The sequence below is a fragment of the Calidris pugnax genome, unplaced genomic scaffold, assembly GCF_001431845.1.
Source record: "Calidris pugnax isolate Ruff unplaced genomic scaffold, ASM143184v1 scaffold24, whole genome shotgun sequence".
In the NCBI taxonomy this organism is placed as follows: domain Eukaryota; kingdom Metazoa; phylum Chordata; class Aves; order Charadriiformes; family Scolopacidae; genus Calidris; species Calidris pugnax.
In genome coordinates, this window is record NW_015090922.1 from 11,763,774 (window position 1) to 11,785,039 (window position 21,266).

The following is a 21,266-nucleotide window of genomic DNA, read 5'->3' on the forward strand; positions in this document are numbered from 1 at the left end:
AATTGTAGTTAAAAATCTTGTCACCAAGGTTGTTTCTACCAACTTACAGATGAGTTTGATGACTTCAAAAGAAAAAACGTCCAATACACCAAAAACTTGCTGGAAAGACCACATACATCTGCTGGTGCTGGAGGCTCTTCTGCCATTATACCATTGCCTGTCCTTTGCAAACTTTGCCAACATGGTAACCCCATTGAAACACCACCAAAACAAAAAATCTTTACATGGAAGAAAACCCTCATGTGGTAAGCACTCCTAACAGGACACAAATAGCATTCCTATTAAAACAGAAGTCTAAAAAAGCTTTGCAAGCATCCACATATGGCAAAAAGTTTTTTATGGAGAATCATGCCTTCATGAGTGTGTGAAGACAAGTGTTGAAAAATTGTTCTCAACACAAAACAAGCAGAAAAATACATTATATCAAAGATATAAGTGGTTGAGGCACCATCCCTGGAGGTATTGAAAAGACGGGTGGACATAGTGCTTATAGACATAGTTTAGTGGTGGTTTTTTATCAGAGTTAGGTTGATGGCTTGAATAGATGATCTTAAAGGTCCCTTCCAACCTAGACAATTCTATGATTCTAAGATGGAAAAAAAAAATAATGTCCAGTTAAGGGAGTCCAAGACAGAACAGAACTATTTTATTAAATCAGGAACAACATCAGACCATGGGCTGTAGTCCGGTATTAAAGCTGAGGAAAGTGCATACCATTCTGAAGGTCAGATAAGATCATCCTCATGAGCTGCATCATTAGGCTGAAGTGTTATTGATGGAGCACGTGAGAAAGAAAGAGAATGGCTGTTAAATCACTTGTAGAATCAGTACACTGAGAAAAGATGGCAAGAAATGGTTTTATTTTGCACAAGTATAGAACAACATAAATGTCTTTTGACACTTTTGAACAAAGTTCCTTAAATCTCAAGGTACATCCAAGTGTCTTAATCAATGATAACTGAACAAGCGATAATAAGACAGGTAAACATACCTCCTAACAATGTTGCTCAAATAAATAAAAGCAGAATATTTCTGAACCATCAATATTATTAGCAGATGCTCTCTTTTCAGTCTACTTTTCAAGCAATGTCATCACCAACTAACTTAAAAAGATCACATTTTTCTACAACTAAGTACCTTCTTTCAGACTCTTACCTGGAAAACAGGCAAACTGAATGGCTGTTTTTGAAGGGGAGCAGTAGATGTGTCTGCTCATGCAGTACTGACTAAAGACTGAGACAGCAAATCTTGCACAGACAGAAGATAAGAGATCTAACAGTACACTGGAATTTCGTTTGCTCTGCAGACAAAATAGCAAGGTTGCTTGGAGCTAATCCAATAAACTGTTTTCCAACAGTAATCCAACAATTATTAACAGGAAGGATTCAAGAAATGTTGAAAAACTCTTAGATAAAAAAAAAAAAAAGAAAAAGAAGCCAAGTCGAAGATTTCAAAGTTCATTCATTTTCAACACTCTCATTAAATGCCTGAATTTCCAGAACCTTTCTGACATTACTTAACCTTTAAAATGAAGGCTTAATCATAAAAAACACTCTCATAAAACACGAATAAGATCCAACGTTATCCTCAATCGAGGAATGTCGACATTAAGCACTTTAACTTCCACTCTTTCCCCAGGACCTAACCCCAGGCTTCTTCTCTTCTTCACTTTAGAAAGTTTTGATTCTGTTATGTTTCGCACTGGAATCAAACCTGCTTTTCCCACACCAATATCAACAAAAACTCCAAACGGTGTTGCATTTTCAACTTTTCCAGTCAGAACAGTACCAACACTTAAGTCTTCAAAGCAGACTATGCTTCTCTTGAAGTCAGGTTTATCAAAATCTGTTGTAAGACACAAGAAACAAAAATAAGACACTGGAGAAAATGTTTGCATTATTTTCCAAGGATTTTTTCTACCTGATTATTTCTAATTAAGAAGTTATCCCAAGGTAGCTCTAAGGTCTCAAATACTGCTTCATTACATTTTCAAAATAAAGACCCATCTATGATAAACAACTGATTTCTTGTATTTTATGAATTGTTTTAAAAAACTACAATTAATAGAGTAATAAGGGTAGCGAAGTCCATAGTATGAAACTACCACAAGGGGATCAGAAGCGTGTAGTATATTAGGCAGTGACTGAAAGATTCTTTAAATTTTCTTGGAGCTAGGGAGAAAAGACTTGAGGTGACTCTTACCTGAGCTACATAAATTACACATAAAAATCTATTCCTATATAAATTTGTATACAGGAAGGTGAATACTCAGTCTTGTCACATACTAAACAGGAAAGTCAACAATGCATTGTTCTTGGGCTTGCTGTTCACCTGCACCATGACATCACACGACCAACTGCTTCCCACAACATCACACAATTATATATAAAGTTCACATTCTGCATTCAAGGGCACAGATAGATCTTTTAAGCTCTTTTTTGTTACTTGCTTACCACTTTCTGCTCCTGCAGTGGCCATTGCAACAACATCCTTTTCAACCTTTTCCTACTGCTCTTTTACCTTTTCCAGGATATCACAGGACATCACTGAACCAGGATTGCAAGAATTTTCATATCTTTGCCTTCGAGAAAATACACTCTGAACAAGTTTATAGCTAAAATACACTGGAAATCAGTCACTCTGTAACTTCACCAGGCTCTGGATCAAACCCAAATCGAGTATACAAGCTGGCAAATGCAGCTATAGGCTTTGAATGACATCAAATTTTCTACTGAAGAAATGTAGCTAATTGCTCAAGTCCAAAATGGTTAACCCTTTCATAATGTTATACTATGCAGTGGCATTTCAATGAAAAAAGCAACTAAACAGCCATTCAGGGCAACGAGCACAAAAAAATTCAGGGGAATGATGAAAATATTTTTAAATGTTTGCAAACCTGTTTTTTTTTTCCCCCATCCTGGCAGATTCATTACAGTTACCCGATTAGCTGTTCAGCTTTAAAAGACAATTTCTTGCCTTGCAAGTCCTTGGCTAAAAAAAGATTTCTAAAATAATACCATTATAATATTCTATTATTTCTCTTTTCCTATAAAATTCTTTCCACTTTCCTTTATACTAAAATCATTCAGGAAAAATAAACACCATAGAATTTCAATTAAATTTTAGAGGATACACAGAAAAGCTACTCTTTGTAATTCCCTAATGCCACATCTCTACTGTTGGGAACAACAAGGGAATTTAATATTTTGGAATCAAGGTTGAGTAAAATCCATTCAACCTGCCTCAGCCCTGCTAGATGTGATGCATTTCCTCAGTGACAGTCACTAGCAGGATTACAAAGACAATAAATTACAGATATACAAGGTTCCTAGGCTGCCTACTCCAGTCATAGTCTATCTATAGTAATACTGAGTGTACTGGGTCAGCAGAGCATGAGTATTTCCACTGAAGATTCTCTTGCTTTTATATCTTCATATGTTAATAGTCTATCCTACTGTAATGTAGATGTGAGATCACCAGAGCAAATGGAGACACAGACAATACAGATTTTCAAGATCACTAGTGGGAAATATTTATAAGCCTGCAAGGTAACTACTAATGAACCCCAAAAGGGGGGACAGAAACACTTTTAAAAGCATAAGTTTATTATTTATTATTACAAGCCTGCATCTTTGCTGCCTACCTTTATCTCTTGCTGTCATAAGAGAACCCAGCTGTAAGTTTCATTAAACAACAGCATCTCCAGATGTTTTATTTCATTGCTTACCTCATCTTTCTTCCCCTCCACCTCAAACTGTTCAGCACCACTGCAAAGTTTTAAGTCATGAGCCATGTGCTCCAATTACACTTGTTCCAGGAACTACTGCAATAAAAGAGCAGAACTACACACTACTACACTACTGCTCCACAGACCTTTATTACTACTGTTTCAGCTTGGTCTGAACATTCCCCTCCGTGATGGAGGGCCAACACAGATTTAATCAGTATAGAGTCAACATATTGAAACTATTTCATTTGTTAACAGCCATACAACTCCCCTTCCTATGGCTGAAAATGCCATGATTTAAGACAGGATTCACACTCCTTACCAACTGGCTGGAAAGAAACATCTGACTGATATAGACTTTACCTTGCCTGAAAAAAGAAGTGGAGTTACATGTCCATGACAATCTACCACCGAGTTTAGAAGAAGAAAAAGTGCTGGTTTAAAACTGGTAAGTAGAACAATCAAACTGAGATTACACCCTTCAAACAAAGGTTTACCTGTTCGGATGTCAAAGCCTTCAGGCTGAGTCAGACCATCAATAATCAGCTGCAGCGTGTGCACCGTCGTATTTAGCCTCTTGGCTGTGCCTTCCAGTCCTTCCTTTTGAATTACTGCATTTACTTTTTGCTGCATATCTGGTTTTCCTATGTCATTCGCATTTCCTCCAATGAAAGATAAAAACCTGGGAGGTTAAAGCAAAGATGAAGAGAGAGATTTGTAACATCATTTAGTGGGAAGTGAACCTTCATTATATTTAGGATTTTTAATTACTTTTGGATTGATGCATAAACAAAGCAACTGATAAAAAATACAAACAGTGAGCAGTTTTCCAAGTGTGTTTCCTTTCAACTCATCACCGATCAGACACATACATGGAAACTTAGAGTCTATCTGTATACCTGTATCTCCTGGAGTAGATTACAAAACTAGAAGCAAAATTTCACCATGTAAATCACTTCTCAGACCAATGATTTCATCTCATGCTAAAATCGAATCTGGTTATGACAAAGATGACTTTTAGCATGAAACTTCCCTGGAAATACGTGAGAGTCCTATAATACTGACATTTTTATTGTCATTCTCATTCAAATTAAGATGAATGGCAATTTAGTAAAGCAACAATTAACATTTAAAATATTAAATTATTATGAAAAATCTTTATCCAAATTTAAGAAAACCTTTACATAAAATACTTCTCTTGTCTATGAACTTCATGATTAAGATCAGCTTTTTAGAAATTAAGAAATTATCGTCATAGTTACACAACACAAACACCCTTATCCTTCCCTATTGCCACACAAATTGCAGATTAAGACTTTAAAATAAATGTGTCTTGATTTCTGATCTCATTTTTCTAAATAAAAGAAGAAAACCAAAGCATGCTTACTGCGGTTTTTAGTTCAGCAATGTTGGGACATATGCTGAGAAGCGCAGAGAATAGATGAGAAGAATTCACATGTAGACCCTACTCATTATTATCACCAGTGATGCCTTAGGCAATGTTTATTTATCACTGCATAAATGTCCTTATTTTACTGAAGGACTTAAAAATGTGAAACAAGTCTTCAATAGCTATAAACCAATGAAAATGAGGATGCAGATCATAGAAGCTGAACCACATTGTACTAAATAAAGCAACTTGTCCTCTCCTCTGTAGACTTCAGTTATCTGTCCTGCTTTGCACTTTACCATGATTACTCTCCTACTCTGTTTTATCATGTTCCTTATTGTTGGAGTGAGGCACGTGGGCGTTTGCGTGTTTTCCATCACAGCAAACAGGTAGAATTATTGCCCCTCTCCTCCAGAGCCCGAGTAAAAGTTCCTTCCAAATTCCTAGAAGAGATCCCTTCTTCCTGTCCTTACCCTACTTCACAACAGGTGTCAAGTACAAGTCCCAAAAGAAGTGCTGACCAAAAGGTTCATGTCCTGAGCTTGGAACCGGTGGGAGACATTCCAGCTCCATAAGAAAGCAACAGCCCCCAGTACACAACTTCCCTCTCCCCCTCAAAAATACATGCTGTGCTTTTATCAAAAAGTATTTCTTTTGGCAGGAGACACAGTGGGGTTTTTTTTTCGGTTTGTTATTTTCTTTTTTTTCTTTTTTAACCTGAGGAACCCAACTGACATTATTTCAGGTGGTGAGTGATAGGATTAAATGCATTGAAATGCAAAATTATATTTCTTTTTTGAAAAAATATAAATTGAAGGAACATAATTAAAGTAATATCTGACTTTAGTAAAGCACAAGATTAATCTTTGAGCACAAGGGCAAATCTTCACTCTGAAATGTCCACTGATTTCACCAAAAGAGGACATCCATTGAAACTGACTGTCAGGACTTTTTTACTGAATTCAAATGCAAACACGACGATTTAAATGTAGTGTTAGCTTAAGCACGTATAACTGCACTTAGGAGCGACAGATATAATTTTCACGTTAATCTTCTTAACGTATATAGATATTTCATATAGCAATGTATGAAAAAATTAATAAAGATTCAGTTGATGACATGCTGTTGTCAAGATTTAGTGAATTTTGTTTTGATTGAATGCATTTCAACTTTTGGCGTTACTTTTCAAAGTAGTTTGAGGTGGTTTTGGAAACAAAATAAATATCACAGATCTCCCGGGGTACTGGCGGCTGCGAACGCTGTTGGATGGACAATGCTCCACCAGAGCAGTAGTGACAGGCGGCAGCTGCCCCAGCTTTGACTGACGTGCCAGATGTAACGCCACAAACCCCACCAGCCTCATGACTCAACCTTCTAAATAATGTATGCTTTACCGCCCACCCCTATAAACAAGTTTGCTGACATTCATCTACTTGGCTTTATTTCACTCCAAATGGAAATTCGGTCCGAGTACCCCCAAGTAACATTTTTTCACCCTTAGGATTTCGCAGAAGCGTGTTCGCTTTGTAAACAGGTAACAGGGTGGGTTTCCCTCTTAATGAGTGCAACCACATGGAGCAGCCACCAATGTATTAAAAATACCAAAAGCCAGTTATGTACAAAACTGCCGACCGTGTGGATAATGCAATCAGAACGCCTGGTGCTACGTGCAGGCTGCTGGAAAGAAAACAGGACACAACCCAGGTGCCTGAGCCCTCAATTACTACTCATGAAAGTTATTTTGCTCCCTTTCCTCTGCCTCCCCCACCCTCCGGAAATACCAACGGAAGTATTTATCCGATATTAAAAAGGATTCCTCATCTAGACAAGGGTGGTAAGTTTGGTCCCTACATTATCAATTACAGTTGTTTAAATAACTTATTAACATGGTAACTGCTCAGAATAAAATTTTTGCCTCCACCTAAAGATGATGCTTAAATATATGCCCAAGTCTAAGCATGTAAAAAAGTCCCACCAACCTCAGAAGAATTACTAATGTTGTAAAAATGAGGCATTTGGCTAAGAATATTTCAGAATTATGACATATATTAGAGGCAGAAAAGAGCACTGTAACAACGCACATACACACAAAAGAAATAATCTTGAACAGAAACAATATATTTCTATTTTGGAAATTCTCACCTTTTTAGGTTAGGTTTTGGTAACACTCACGTACTAAAATATTTCCAAATAAAAGCAATTTCTTAGTGGCTACAGGTGTATAGTCTAGTTACAGATCTAGTTATATATTTACTGTATCATTTTCACTCAAATGAACACAGCCTGAGGGCACTTAGAATAAAAAAATCAATATAAGCACAAATCTCTGACTGAACAGTGGCACATTATATTGATTATTTCTATTTTTAAACGTCATTGCTAAGAACAAAGTTAAATGTTTCCTTATTAAAAAAAAAGCAACCCAACAACTTCCTTCAAGAGTTATTTCAAGGTCAGAAAAAACCACGGATATAGTTGGTAATAAGACTGGGATATGGCTTCAGGGAAGGGGGAGGAAAGAGGTTTCCCTTAATTTACATATTACACATTTTCCCTGTCCCTTAATTTACGTATTACACATTACATATTCACACATTTTGATCTTCATAATGTTAAACTATCTCACTACAGTTTATGAAATATCTCACCCAATTTGTAAATGACAGTTCCAGCTGCACAACACTGGAAACGTGAATTATCTGTGCAAAAATGAAAGCCCTGCAATTAGTTTCCTGGCTACATACATGAACTAAATAACCTGTTGCAGTAGTTCAAGTGCTAAGTTTATCTACGAGAAAGATAAAACCTAAAGAAAAGTTAACAGAAATGGAAATGGGAAAGTTTTTTTTGAAGTGGGGTCATTCTTAGAAGATACGCTATCCTAATTGCCTCAAATGTTGAGCACCTGAGTGGCAAACTTTCTCTTCAAGGCACATCAACTCAGACAAAAGCTGCCAGAGTCTTAGGAGAGTCTTTCAGCATGGGGTGAGATTCAGCTGGTTTAGAGACTTTGCGTTTTATGATTCTGAGATTTAGAGGATACTCAGAAACCTCTGCAACCACCTTAGTTTCAAAAGCAATCTTTGCAGTCTTTACAGGACTGGTCTCTTTACAGAGAATGGTCATAGCTAAATCACTGATGTTTTTATTTAATACATAATTTCATCCATCTTATCCAGATAAAGAAAGAAAAGTAGCATAAATGTAACAAATAACCACATCATGTTCACTTAACATACACATCTGCACAAAATTATAGCACAGCCCTTGCAATGCTTAAAAGATAATGCAAATTTCAGTGGAATGCAAAAAACAGTCAGAAAAGAATAAAAATATTACCAAGGCAAGCCTTCAGTAAATTTTAAGAAGTTACTTTAAACCCCCCAAAAAGCTTCTTATGATGTGCAGGAGTTCTAAAGCTTTGCAAGGGTTTTAGTCACAGTCATTTCTGTTTTATGTAATCATTTCCAGCAACACAACTTAAGAGCTGGGAGTACTGGATTCATTACATTAAAGCAACATGATATGCCATTACATCTTGTCACAGTGCACACATGAATTAATGGTAATGCAACATAATCACTCTGAAAACAAAACAACTTTGCATTAGCATGTGCTTTGTTAGGTAAAATGTACATTCATGACAGTAGCAAACTTCAATTATGCAGACTTTTATTTATGTTTTAGTAATGTTTTGAAATGCAAAAGCATTATTTGCATAATGCAGATGTTGACTGTTCCTGTTCTCACCAGTGATATGGATCCTCAGTTTTCAACTACTGATGCAGATTACATATCAAACAATATTTGTACATTACTCTCTGTAATTAGTTGCTGGACACAGAATGTTAAAGTTTCAAATATATTTCCAACTACTTATGTGGTTTAGCCAGATAAGGATATGTTTTTCCTCAAGTACATAAATTATTAATATTTTAGATTACCTGACTGCGTGCAGAAGACCAGAAAGCACTCAGATAGTTTATGACATTTTGAACGTAAATATATAAGAAACAATGAGCTTCTAGATGAGAAAAGCAATTCAGACATGGTTACATTACAGCACAGCCCCTTTGCTGCCACACCACTAGGCATGCTGTTGTTAGCTGTTTTCATGACTACCAATATATCACATAGCTGAACTGTAACCTGAGATACAAAATAGTGAAACATGATTAGTTATCCACAAAGAATTAGTACTACAGTTAAAGGAGATCATTACGTAAAAAAGTTAATAATTTTTTTCTGCAGTTTTTTTTTTTTTTTCTAAAAATCCAACCAGTAGGAAGTTATTTCAAAATTTTCAACAAATGAAAAAATACTACTTGATTTATGGGTCTAGTATTTATAAGATAACTAGAGGATAATTCTTTGTTATTTCCAAGTTCTTCTGAGCATTCTTGTTAACTGTATATTTTACATCACATAAAAGTTTAAAAATTTCTTTATTGGACAGCAATTAGCAGTGAAAGTTTTTCCTGTTCTTCTGTTTATTGACAAGATAACTTTCAAGAATATGTCCTCTAAAAATCCAGCTAATAGTCAGACCTACGAATGAACTGGCCTTCTAAAGCAATGAATATGAACTATTATTTGGCTTAAAGGGCCTAATTCTACAATTGTTCTCTTCAATTAGACACTTCCTATTAGAAATAGTCATAAGGATTCCTTAATTTACCAAGCTTAACTTTTTTTAGGCTTTTTAAAAAGAAACTGAAGACTTTACTGAAAAGCATCATTTTGCACATTAAGCAGCTTGAATACACACACATGCATGTACACACAAGTACAATCTTATCAAAGTGGACAAAAGATGTTTCTGATCGACTTTGTAGTGAACTTAAGGAAAGGCATCCTACCACAGTAAAAACTCCAATCCTCTGTCAAATATTCACATGTAGCGTGCATTATTCAATAGAATACAACATTTTGTTTTCATTGCTCAAAGACCATACCCAGTAACTGATCTATTCCCTCCCGGATTTCTGTTCCCCTTAAGCATTATCTCAGTTGCTCAGTGACAACCAGGAGACCAGGACAGGACCACAGCAGCCTGGCAGAGAGCAGCTAATGCCCTCTAAGGACAAGTGTGCAGTGTGCCCTGCAAGGGCAGGAGAGGAAGACCTCTTGCTTTTGGTGGTCTCTCCCTCATCAACAGTTTTCCTCCATTTTCTTACATGTCAGTACTTTCCTTCAAAGCTAGCAAGCACAGCTACTTGTTGCAGCTTTTCAGGAAAGCAACCAAGATACTACTGATCAGCTGCTACATCCACCCGTGTAAGAGCGGCAGAAACACCAGAAATATTTGAAGTGATCAATCCATCTACAACAAAATATAAAATGTTATCAAAATGATGCTCCTTGCAGCAAAGGATTTAACTCTAAATGTTTTACTTTGGTGAAGAATAGGCACACGAATGAGTGCTTTGCTGAATCCTCTAGGGATTTTGAAGTCCTGGGGATATTGAACAGTGTTACCAATACACAGTGAAGAGTGAGACATGAATTTTCACTGCAAGTCACTGCTCACTATGTCAAAAACTTCTCTTAAGGCATAACAAGCCACAGTGAGCAGTGCTATCCTCTACCAGGCAAGGTAATTACCCAGGGAACATCCCTGTCTGCATTATGCTAAATCACAACTTTATGTCTTTTGGAAATATTTTACCAATATTTCTAAGTCAGCCTGAAATACAACCTGTCTGCCAGATGCTGCAATTTGTGAACAGCACATACACATTCTGAGCGCCGACCTTTAGCAAAGAGCACTTTTATGAGATTTAAATAAAAATCACTAAATGTTAAGATTCAGTCATATGAAACCAACTGCACCCAACAGACTGATACAACAAAGAAAAAACATTGCGTTTTCTTTCCAGCATTTTGGTTTATAAGCATAACCTGGCTGTAACTTCTTGGGACTTCCTAGACGTTTCCTTGGTTTTCCTGGCAGTTCTTTTACAATATGTACCAAGAAATTGGATATGCTCTACATGTTGTATTAATTGTATGTAGAAGATTCTGCCACTATAAACTGGTTTTCACATACAGACTTTTAAGAAACTTAAAACATAGCTCTACTTTGCAGGAAAATACGCTGCCTACAAAGGTTTCTGGGTTTTGGTGGGGTTTTTTTATTTAAATTTAGGAAATTGTGATTAATGATATTTAGAGGTGTTCATAAGTTTGATCGCTGCACATGACAAAGCCAAGCTTTGACAGTGTGGAAACCATGAACAAAAATGTTTTGGTTATCTGCAGAGCATGTTAAATCACCAGTAGGATGTTTTCCAATTATTTTACAGAAATTGTACAGATTTTCAGTTAAGATGTTTAAATGCCATAACTCAATCATACCAGCACCATTTGTGCCACTGTAGTAAAGATTACATCAGTGTTTCCATTATAAAACCCCTGTTTTTCAGGGGTTTCTAATTCAGCCATAAAAATTGGCTCCAGCCTAAAGCTTGGCAACCAAAGTTACCACTTGGGAGCAATTCTTTTAACCAATTTTTTTTTTTTTTAAATGGATTGGTCTTTCAAGCTACAAAATAGTTCAGAAAAAGAAAATTAGTGGTTTCAAATTTTGGTGAACTTCTATCCCTCAAAAACATTATTTTAAAAACTGATAATTTTGTATGTCATAAATCTGTAATGTGGACTGCTGCTTTTGGGTAATTTGGATAGAAGCAGTGGATAAAAATCACCAGCTTATTTTGTTTCAAAATAAATGTGACTTCCCATGAAAACTTTTAATCCAATAAAATTTTCACAAACGATTTTCTCATGGCAATGTGGTAGACATTGCACGAGGAAGCCTTTGTGACTCATTTATGCAGCATCTATTCCATTCATTTTCATTTCTGTGGTAAGAGGTATGTAACATTGTATTTTAATGCCTAGAATCAAATCTGCCCATCTTCAAGACAACAATTCCTCTTTGTTAGCACAGATCCACCTGTGAGCTTGACATGGCCCCTGACAAAGTTCTCTGTAAGCACAGAAAAATAAGAAAGTCTTTGAAAGCTGAAAAGAATCAGAACTCCTTTAACATGTAAATTGTTTTAAAATATGTATTAAATACTGATTCTAACCCACTTGTAACAGTCTCACTTTTTCTCATGCACATTAATTTAAATTGCAAGAATTACCAATTAGGCTTTAAAACTTGTTTAGTTCTAACATGTTAAAAAATCCTTTGAATGTTGGTTGATTTCAGCGGACGCCTCAAGTCAACAACATGAACATGATTTGATCTTCAGGCTCTCAGAATCTTTTTCATGAATGTAGGCTCAGAAAAAAGGGAATTACAAGCCCAGTGCCATCCACTGCCTATCAAAGTCAGCAAAAGTCATCAACAGCCCTGATAAGCTTTGGACCGAATCCTCCATGCAGTCTGAATCCCTAGCAGAATTTTTTCTTAATTCATATTTAGGCAGCAAATTGGTTTGGAAAGCCATTTCCACAAGTTCCGAGAAGCTTAACAGCTCATATGCTTTTTTTGAAAAGCAATTTTAGGTATATAATCATTGCTAAATTATAGCATTAGTTGCTGAGGGGAGAATGTCTGGTTTATATTTAGCCCTTATGTCATCCGTGTCAATTTTTAATACTACACTTCTTGGCTTTTATCAGTTTGCAGCAGAGCTGCATTTTCTTTTTTTTTTTTTCCAAATAGCTATTTGCAATGAAACAACATTAGGGATATTTGTCCCCTTCCCCACACCATTTTGTGATATCAAGTGACTGCATGTTAATATAATCTATATCATAAAAGTTATCACCTTCATCTGCATGTTAATCTATATCATAAAAGTTATCACCTTCATATTTAATGAGCTTTCCAGGAAACTATCTTCTGATTGTAAGAAAAAGAAAAATTACTGTTGAACAGAGTAGATTCATAATAAGCACTTTGAGACTTTTTCCACCCCCACATCTAACTATGTGTGCAGATACTCATAAATAAATATAATAAACAAACAATCCTACTCACCACTGCTCTGGAAACTAAATCACAATTCTTTATTTTCTGACCAACCTTTGTAATGGTACTGTGTGTAGATAAATTCTTGTAGTATTCCATCATTAACCATGCATTTCTCCTGCTCCCTGAAGCTATCTTTCTACATCAGTCTTTAAGTGAAGCTGGTAATGCTGTGAACACTTTTACTGATTATTTTATTAGTATACTAGGGCTGGAAATCTAAATGGACTATTAACCAAATCCTAACTATTTCATGTTTAAATTAAAAGAAATAACTTACTGAAAACCAACATTAATTTTGAATAACCAATTTATTTTTTTAATACATTAACTCAGTCTTAATAATGTCCAGTAGGGGCAACCAAGCTTCCTCCCCCTATCTGCCACCTACCAAATGTCAAAATCAGTAAGATGAGGACCTTGCCCGATTTTTTCCACAGCTGTGCACAGGGCAGAGAACCAGTGAAAAAATGTTGATGCATAAGAAAAAATGGGAAATGGTCATGGGAAAGGAGAAACCAAAGTGACCTACACGCTCCACAAAGAGCATGGACTCCAGCAGACAATTGCACAGCGGTCCTAGAGTCAGGCACAAAGAAGAACAAACTGTGGCAAGGAGGAGATGGAAACACAAGTGCACTGCGTGCTGGGCAGAAGGACCTCTGCATAGGAAGTTGTATATGAAATTATCTCCTCTGGAGACAAACCAGCATACACCGTAAGGAAGGTGTCCTAAAAATGCAAGGTCCTGTAATACTTTTTTGGATAAACTCAAGCTTCATGAATTCAGAAATTCAGAGCATCTTTCTGAAGCATAAAGTTGGTTTTGTTTATAAAACAGGAAGCAAAACTCTGTTTCTCTAGGAGTAATATTCTCAACAGAAATCATTAAGAATTCAAACGCGTCTAGCTACTGTTGACATTAGCTCCAGCACATTTTAAGAACAGAACCTGTTCACCACAAATCACTTAAAAAATAAATATGTGCTGGCTTCTCAAGAGGACAGAGTCCAATTTCAACCAGGGCTGATGACAGAAAAGATCACATTATACCTAGCACACCCAAACACACAAATAAACAAATTCTGGTGGTCAAAATTCACTAAGCAGAAAGTTTGTTTGGTACATGGTGAACATCAGCAACAATATAAAAGCAATGATGCAGAAGTATTAAACTACCACTGACTGAAAATTTACATGGCATTTCAATTAGATTTTTAAGAACAAACAAAATTATGTTTAATTATGGCCTTTTACATGATACATGGAGGCAAAGTAGAAGAAAAAAATAAATCAATTTTTAGACATTTCTAAACCAAATGACTTGTGTCTGCACTTTGTGAACCACAAGTTCAAGCTGAAAGAGTTGGCAAACAGAAGGAGATTGAGAAAAGTGGCCTCAATGAGGGGCAAAGTGATGATATGAAGACGACAGTGTCATGGGAGGAAAGTTTGGAGAAGTTATGAAAATTCACTGATTTTCTCACTGAAAAATATCATGAAAACTGAAAAAATGGAGAATAAAACTAAAAAATTGCATGCATATAAGAGGCAAAACACACCAGTTGAAACCCTTCACTTATAAAGAAGTTCTGAATCACACCTTTTTCTTGAAAAAATGGGAAAAAGAATCAAATTAATATAAGCAATTCCTGTCTCAAAAGGCTGAGCAGGCTGTTTCAGAAAAATCAGTACTTCCATTTTACAAGTTAATAGCATCAGTGATTCAAAAGCTTTCCCACTGCTTACATACCTCATTGCAATGTTGTAAGACTCTGGATGAATACAAGTTTGGTCCAAAGGATTGGGCTGTTGCAAGGCACATGATGTTGGTTTGCTCTTCTTTTTACCCTGTGCACCTGCCTTAGTCAGAAGTGCATGACTTCCAAGTTCAGTTTTCTTATTACTGTCAGAAATCAAAAATGGAAGGTCATTCCTAATGAACAAGATCCCAGCCCAATGCCCGCACATAAAGAACGCAGACTTTTATACAATGATATTTCTTTAAATAAGAAAAAAGTACAACACCCCTAAAAGGTCATTGTGGGTGACTCTTAACAATACAATTATAGCATAAAAATATAACATATCAATGTATGCATAAATTTTAAAATAGAAAAACACTGGGAAGGGATTCTGTGCTTCATCAAAATTTCTTCATGATGACAAGATTTTAAATAAAACACTACACAACCTATTGTATCCTTTGCAATCTGGATAGCATCTTCTGTCTGTAAAATGGGGACAACTGCATTTATCTACTTGATAAAGACCTTGTGAAGATACTTTCAATACTTAACTATCAGTCAATAGACTGCATCATTTTAAATTTGAAAAATTTATAAACAAAATTTAGTATGCATCCTAACTCTAGGTAAGTAAATTGCATCTCAAGCATATATACAGAACAAGGAAAGTATGTGAATGCTTAAACATCAGAACTCCTTAAACCTCATTTATTGACCTCCTATACTTAAATTTCTGAACAATTCTCCTCAAACATGGGCCAGGTCAAAATATCAAAAATTTCAAATCATAGTAACTCAGACCAAGATTTGCCCAGAACACAAAAACAGCTAAAGGTCAAGCCTACCACTGCTTCAGAATTTATAAACCATTTTTGCAAAAGTATCTTAATACAGCTTTCTTTAAAACTTAATAAATCCATTATTAACTCCTAGTCATTTAGCTTCAGTTACCATTTGGATGGGGCTACTTATTTTTTTTCCTTCAATTTTCTGGATAGTGAAAAAGCTCCAAAGACTGAGAGATCCATGGACAGATTTGCTTACATTGGTAAGAGGACTTTACCGAAGACAGGAAAGAAAGAGATCTATCTCCGTGTGTTTAGCATATTTACAACTGGCGAACCTCTTCCCTTAGAGTTTCCCTTAGCTAAAAATATGCTCAGGATTCAGTAAAGACATTGAATGACTCCTACTTGCAAAAGCTCCTTTCTTGCCTCTTTTTTTGTTTGTTTTTGCTTCCTAAATCACAAGTGGTTCATGCTTTTACAGTACAAAAGAGAATGCACTGAAAACCCTGAAACAGCACTTGCACTTTGGGCTCTACCTATGCATGGACCGTCAGCAGAAATGCAGACATAACTTTCTGTTTCTGTATCAGTTTAAGTAAGCAATATTTGTTAGATTCCAAGTACAAAACCTATTTTGCACAAGACTCGACAGCCATCAACATGATCAGAGAGAAAAACTGAAACCTTCTCAAAGTCCATTTCAAAAATGTTTGGTCTTACCACTTGGGCCCACAAGAAATATTGCGGAGGCAATGGTGTTTGAGCTTTATTTTGGCCTCAAACTCCAAAGTTATAGCAGATTTCACAGGTTATACAGTGTTCTCAAGTTTTATGGAACCTGACTAACATCAGAAGCATGCTCCAGCAAGGGAAAAAAAATATAATGTTCTTCAATACTTCACTGTTGAACTTGTGGAAAAAGACAAAATGGCATCAGCCTTTCCTTCCTCTGTTATATTGCAGCATTTGCTAGAACAGATCTGTACAACGTAAAACCTATCGATCATCCACAGCCTTGAAAACAATTTCTTTTGTCTTCTGGTGCTTACAGTGTGCACCATTTGGCCTGCAGCATGTACCTCCCTGCCAGATGGGCAACCAATCTGTATACCTTCCACCTGGGCAGTAAGCCAGTCCTAATGTGCCTACCTCCTGCCTGGAAGTTACGCGTGTGCTGCTTGGCCAGCAGCAACTGGGAATACAGTATTGCTTCTGAGCGTTGGGTTGGCTAAAAAATAGCATGTGCTTCCCAGGAAAATATTTTTTGAGTAGAGTCAGCGGCAAAAAGGTGAGGATGGTGCTACCATCGTGCCCTTTCTTAGTTCTTTATGTTGGAAGGAGAGATGGGAAAGACAGGAGAAGAGACTTTGCCCTAGAAAGGGCACTTTCAGTTGTGGAGAGGAAGGATTTCAGGTGAAGAGGAGAAGTACAATGAATGGTCTCAAGAAGGAAAGCCTTGGTACAGCTACAGGGAATGCAATGGCAGGAAAAAGATGACCCAGTGTTGAGATACAGGTCACATCACGGTGGCTAGGCACAGGAGTATAACACAGAGCTTGGTCCAGGCAGCTTATCCAACTTTTTCCTCCAGGTACTGAAATTGAAACTCTGAAAATCCACTCTAGTTTACTACCACTATGTTCTGCAGAGTAATATTTACTACATTAAAATGAATTTACAAATCTCTAAATTATGCCTGAAATGCAAGAATGGTTTTAATAACCCATATCACACCACTGAGGCATGCCAAATTTCTTCTACTGATTTGGTGGCAGGATTTGTAATTAAACTTACATACTTACAGAAATCCTGAATTAGAGTATGAGGCTAATAAACCACAATTATCAGAGAAGACCTACGTTCAACAACTGACTTAAAAGAAGTTTATTTGTTAAGATACTGTCTTTCAGAGGGAAAAGCCCTAAGATTACTCAAATCTCAAGCCTGAATACAAAACAGAAAGGGAAGAAGTCTTATCATAATATTTTGGATAACCTAGTCAAGATAGCCAACATCTCTGTTACCTGCAGAATGTCTTTATATACTCTTGATTGAATCTGATGAAGCCAGCACACTGTTGGAAGGATTTGGGACCCAGACCTTTAACTTCCTTGAGCTGTTCTCGGTTTATAAATGGTCCATTCTTTTCTCGCCATTCAATTATATTTTTGGCTCTGTTAGCATTCAGTCCTGCAATATGTCTAAGAGAAAAGTTTGCAGAATACATTTAATACCATTGAACAATCATTAATACAAGTCCAGGATACACATTTCTGCAGAAAAACTGGTTTACAAAACTTAAAAACAGCTAAGAAATTTGCAAATAAACTCCCAGACCAAAGGCACCCTCTGAAAAAGTATCCCTTCTCTTAGTTCTGTGGAAGGAATCCACTCGAGTCAACAAAACTTGGTACAGCAATACAGTTCTGCACATACCTAACTAGTAAGCCAGGGACGTGTAATTTATGATCTGTTGGCTATTTCTGTAATGCCAACTCAATTTGTCATGTCTTATGGTCTGCCCCCAGCTGCCCTCTTCAGGAAACGATGTGGGAGGAAGGTTCAGGACAGATAAATTGTTCCTGTGAGAACAGCCCCCCCTCAGCTATTCTCCTCCAATGGCACCACAACACCTTGCCCCAACATGAGGGGCTGATGTCTGCTGTCCAGAAGGAGAGTGGCTGGGAGCAGCTTGCCTTCCTCACGCAGTTCAACAGATCCACACAGCTTGTTCCTTTTCTCTCAGCTGCTCTTGAGATAAAAGAGCAGCTGGGAACAGGCTGCATGAGCTGCTCTGAGGGCAGCTCGGATCTGGCAAAGAACTCACCTGTGAAGTGCAACTGCAGTTAGCCAAGTTCCTTCAGGAAGCAGTGGGTTTGCTGCACATTTTCTGTACGAACATGCGAGTACAACTTTCTGTGTATGGAGTACGTTAATCATAGAAAGAGGGAAAAGAGCTGTGGTGGGCAGTTACTCCTGGCACTAGAGAAGGAAATGTCACCCATCTGGCTCCATATATCAGATGCCACTGTTTGAAGTCAATGGCAGCAGAAACCTGTGTGTGAAGTGCCATGGGCCAATTCTAGAAAAACATGACCAGCAAACCTGGCAAGAATAGTAAAAAAAAAAAAATCTGGAGAAAAAGTAATAATCAAAAAAATATCTCTCCATTGTTCTTACGCCCAAGCAAAAGTTAAAAAAACATTTAAAAATAATCCAAAGTTGGTGAAACCTCAGAATTAAATTGGAGAGACACACCATTTAACCACAGACAAAATATTAATCATTAGGAATGGAATTTTCTCAAAAAAATTCTTAGAAACATTATGAAATCCAGCTAACACACACTGACAAAGGAACATGACACTGAATTCACAGAATTTTCCACTAATGATCTCAAGTCGTTCAAGTGTCATACCTGGCAGCAAGGTAAGTAGCATTGTCACCCCTTCCATGTCATATGTATCAACCGATGCATTTGATGCATCAGAAAGCAGGACCAGGAAGCCCTGCTGATGGTATATTCTATCTAGGGCGACAATTTCACACACTGTACATCTGAGGGAAATTCAGATTGCACCTACACAGAACAGCAGAATTGAACTGCTGGAGATTAAGCATGTGCATACGAGCATCATAAGCCAGGTTAATTTGACCAAAGTATTGAGCCAACGTGGTTACTGCAAGTAACCAAGACTGGACAGGGTCACTCCATGTTCACCGTTTTGTGAAGGCTGACAGGGCTCACCCACTGCACTTGCTCAGGTAGGGTCTTATTCATGAATTACAGCTGGTCAGCCCCGTTTACCAATAGGTACTGCTTGCTTTCTTACTAAAGGCTGATCGAAGTCTGAAAGAAGGTAAGACAGAAGGTAAATCGGGAGTCAGGCTAAGAATTAGATACACCCGCAGAAAAAGAATACAGACAAAGTAGAAAAACAAAAAGAATGGACGGAGAGCCTCTTCAAACTATGGAAAGACATTTTCAGGAATGAAAATAAGGGGTTAAAAAAATTAAAGAGAACTAGGAAAAAATACATTTTTCCTAGATTTAATACCTAATATCACTATTACTAGCTAGGTTACAAACGTTCTTTTTCTTCCCCTCCTACTACAGAGGATGACAGCAAAACTTTGCTCCTCTGAGAGGCTGCTCAGCTAAACGATTCTCAATTCTACAAACTCAAAAGAGAGAATGAGCTTTTAATTGCTAACCAAGAGAAATAAAATCCAGAAGATTTTCCAAGTAAATATAGCATAATTACTTAAAAAAAATTCAGTAAAAGGGGATACATTTTTCAGCAGTTTCACCTTAAATCTTTCCTTTTCTCCTTTCCTCACCCAACTTTTTACAACCTGTTCCACTCAGCAGTACCTATAAAAATACTTTCTAAGAGACAGAAAGTATATTTGAAAATCCCTTTCTCACTGTAAAAACATGAATTAATTATATCAAGTTTTTCTAAAATTGCAGCATGGGTTCAAAATTTTTAAATATCTGTTTTTCTCTGAAGAATAGTTTTACCCTGGCGAATCACACACAACCTTAAAAACCGACTCTTAATGATCCAGTGAAATACTGTCTTAATGTGTCATTTTCATGTAATTGGAAGTTTAACACAAGAGCCATTTGCTCCAGCTGAGCTTGAGTCAGATGGCAGAATAAACAGAGACCTCTGTGATCCAGAGCCATGCAATTACTGGAATAGGAAAATGTTTGACTCACCTTAATAGTATTTCTGAGCAGATGTTAATATCAACTCCAACAAAACTGACACACTCTTCAACCACACTGTCCAGAGTTGCTTTAAGCAAAGTCTGTGATACATCATGCTGAGAAACAAAAATGGAGATATCGGGTTACTGAAATATTGAAGTGCACATAAATAAGAACTGCAAACAATACTAACATTAATGAAATAGTTGCTAGAACTTATCAATATCTTATGTGAAGGTGCAGGTTAAAAACAAATTGTAGAATATACTTTTAAAAGGTCTCCAGTATCTCTTTGGAAAATCTTTGTCATGATACAAATCCCTAAAATAAGACCATCTTCAAATTACTGTATTTTTTAAAATAACTATTTCCCTGCATCATATAAAAACAAAAATATATTAAACATAATGATTACTCAAAAGGAGTAATGTTTTTGTTCATCCACTATATCTTGTATTTAATCTCATATTTATGTACCTATAATATCAGTTTAATAAAAAGAAGACAGTATTTTAAAAATACAGTTCTTAGAGAAAAGATCACAAATGTTGTACTTTTGTACCTGCACACACAAATGTCTGCAAAATTGTCCTATTTATGAGCATCACATTACAGTACAGTAGTTATTATTAACTAATAGAACAAACCAGGTATTGTGTGAGGGTGGGCAATACATAAGGTACGTATCAGCCCTGCGGCAACAAAATGTTTCAGATTTTGAAGAGTTATTTCTGGGAAGATTGGCAGGTCCTTTACCGAAGTACCACTAATGGAAATTCTTCCAGTTTTCCCATTATTGTTCGTAGTGTTTCCCCTTTTCTCTGCCACCTCCCTTCCTCCCCGCCCCCCCCCCCCCCCAAAAAAAAAAAAAAAAAAAAAAAATAAACAACACACGCAAAAAGGAAAAAG

The 21,266-nt window shown here is 36.6% G+C and overlaps 1 protein-coding gene across 2 annotated transcripts in view; it reads right to left on the reverse strand.

The window, feature by feature from the left end:
• Positions 1-838: 838 nt before the first annotated feature.
• SRBD1 (S1 RNA binding domain 1) overlaps positions 839-21,266 on the reverse strand; it is a 131,709-nt gene continuing 111,281 nt past the window's right edge. For both annotated transcript variants that reach the window (XM_014951252.1, XM_014951253.1), the window contains exons 19-23: positions 20,367-20,473; positions 17,665-17,841; positions 14,858-15,010; positions 4,225-4,409; positions 839-1,845 (exon numbers count right to left, since the gene is read on the reverse strand). In XM_014951252.1, coding sequence (XP_014806738.1) covers positions 1,556-1,845; positions 4,225-4,409; positions 14,858-15,010; positions 17,665-17,841; positions 20,367-20,473 — 912 coding nt within the window. In that variant the 3' untranslated portion in view covers positions 839-1,555. The remainder of the gene's footprint in view (positions 1,846-4,224; positions 4,410-14,857; positions 15,011-17,664; positions 17,842-20,366; positions 20,474-21,266) is intronic.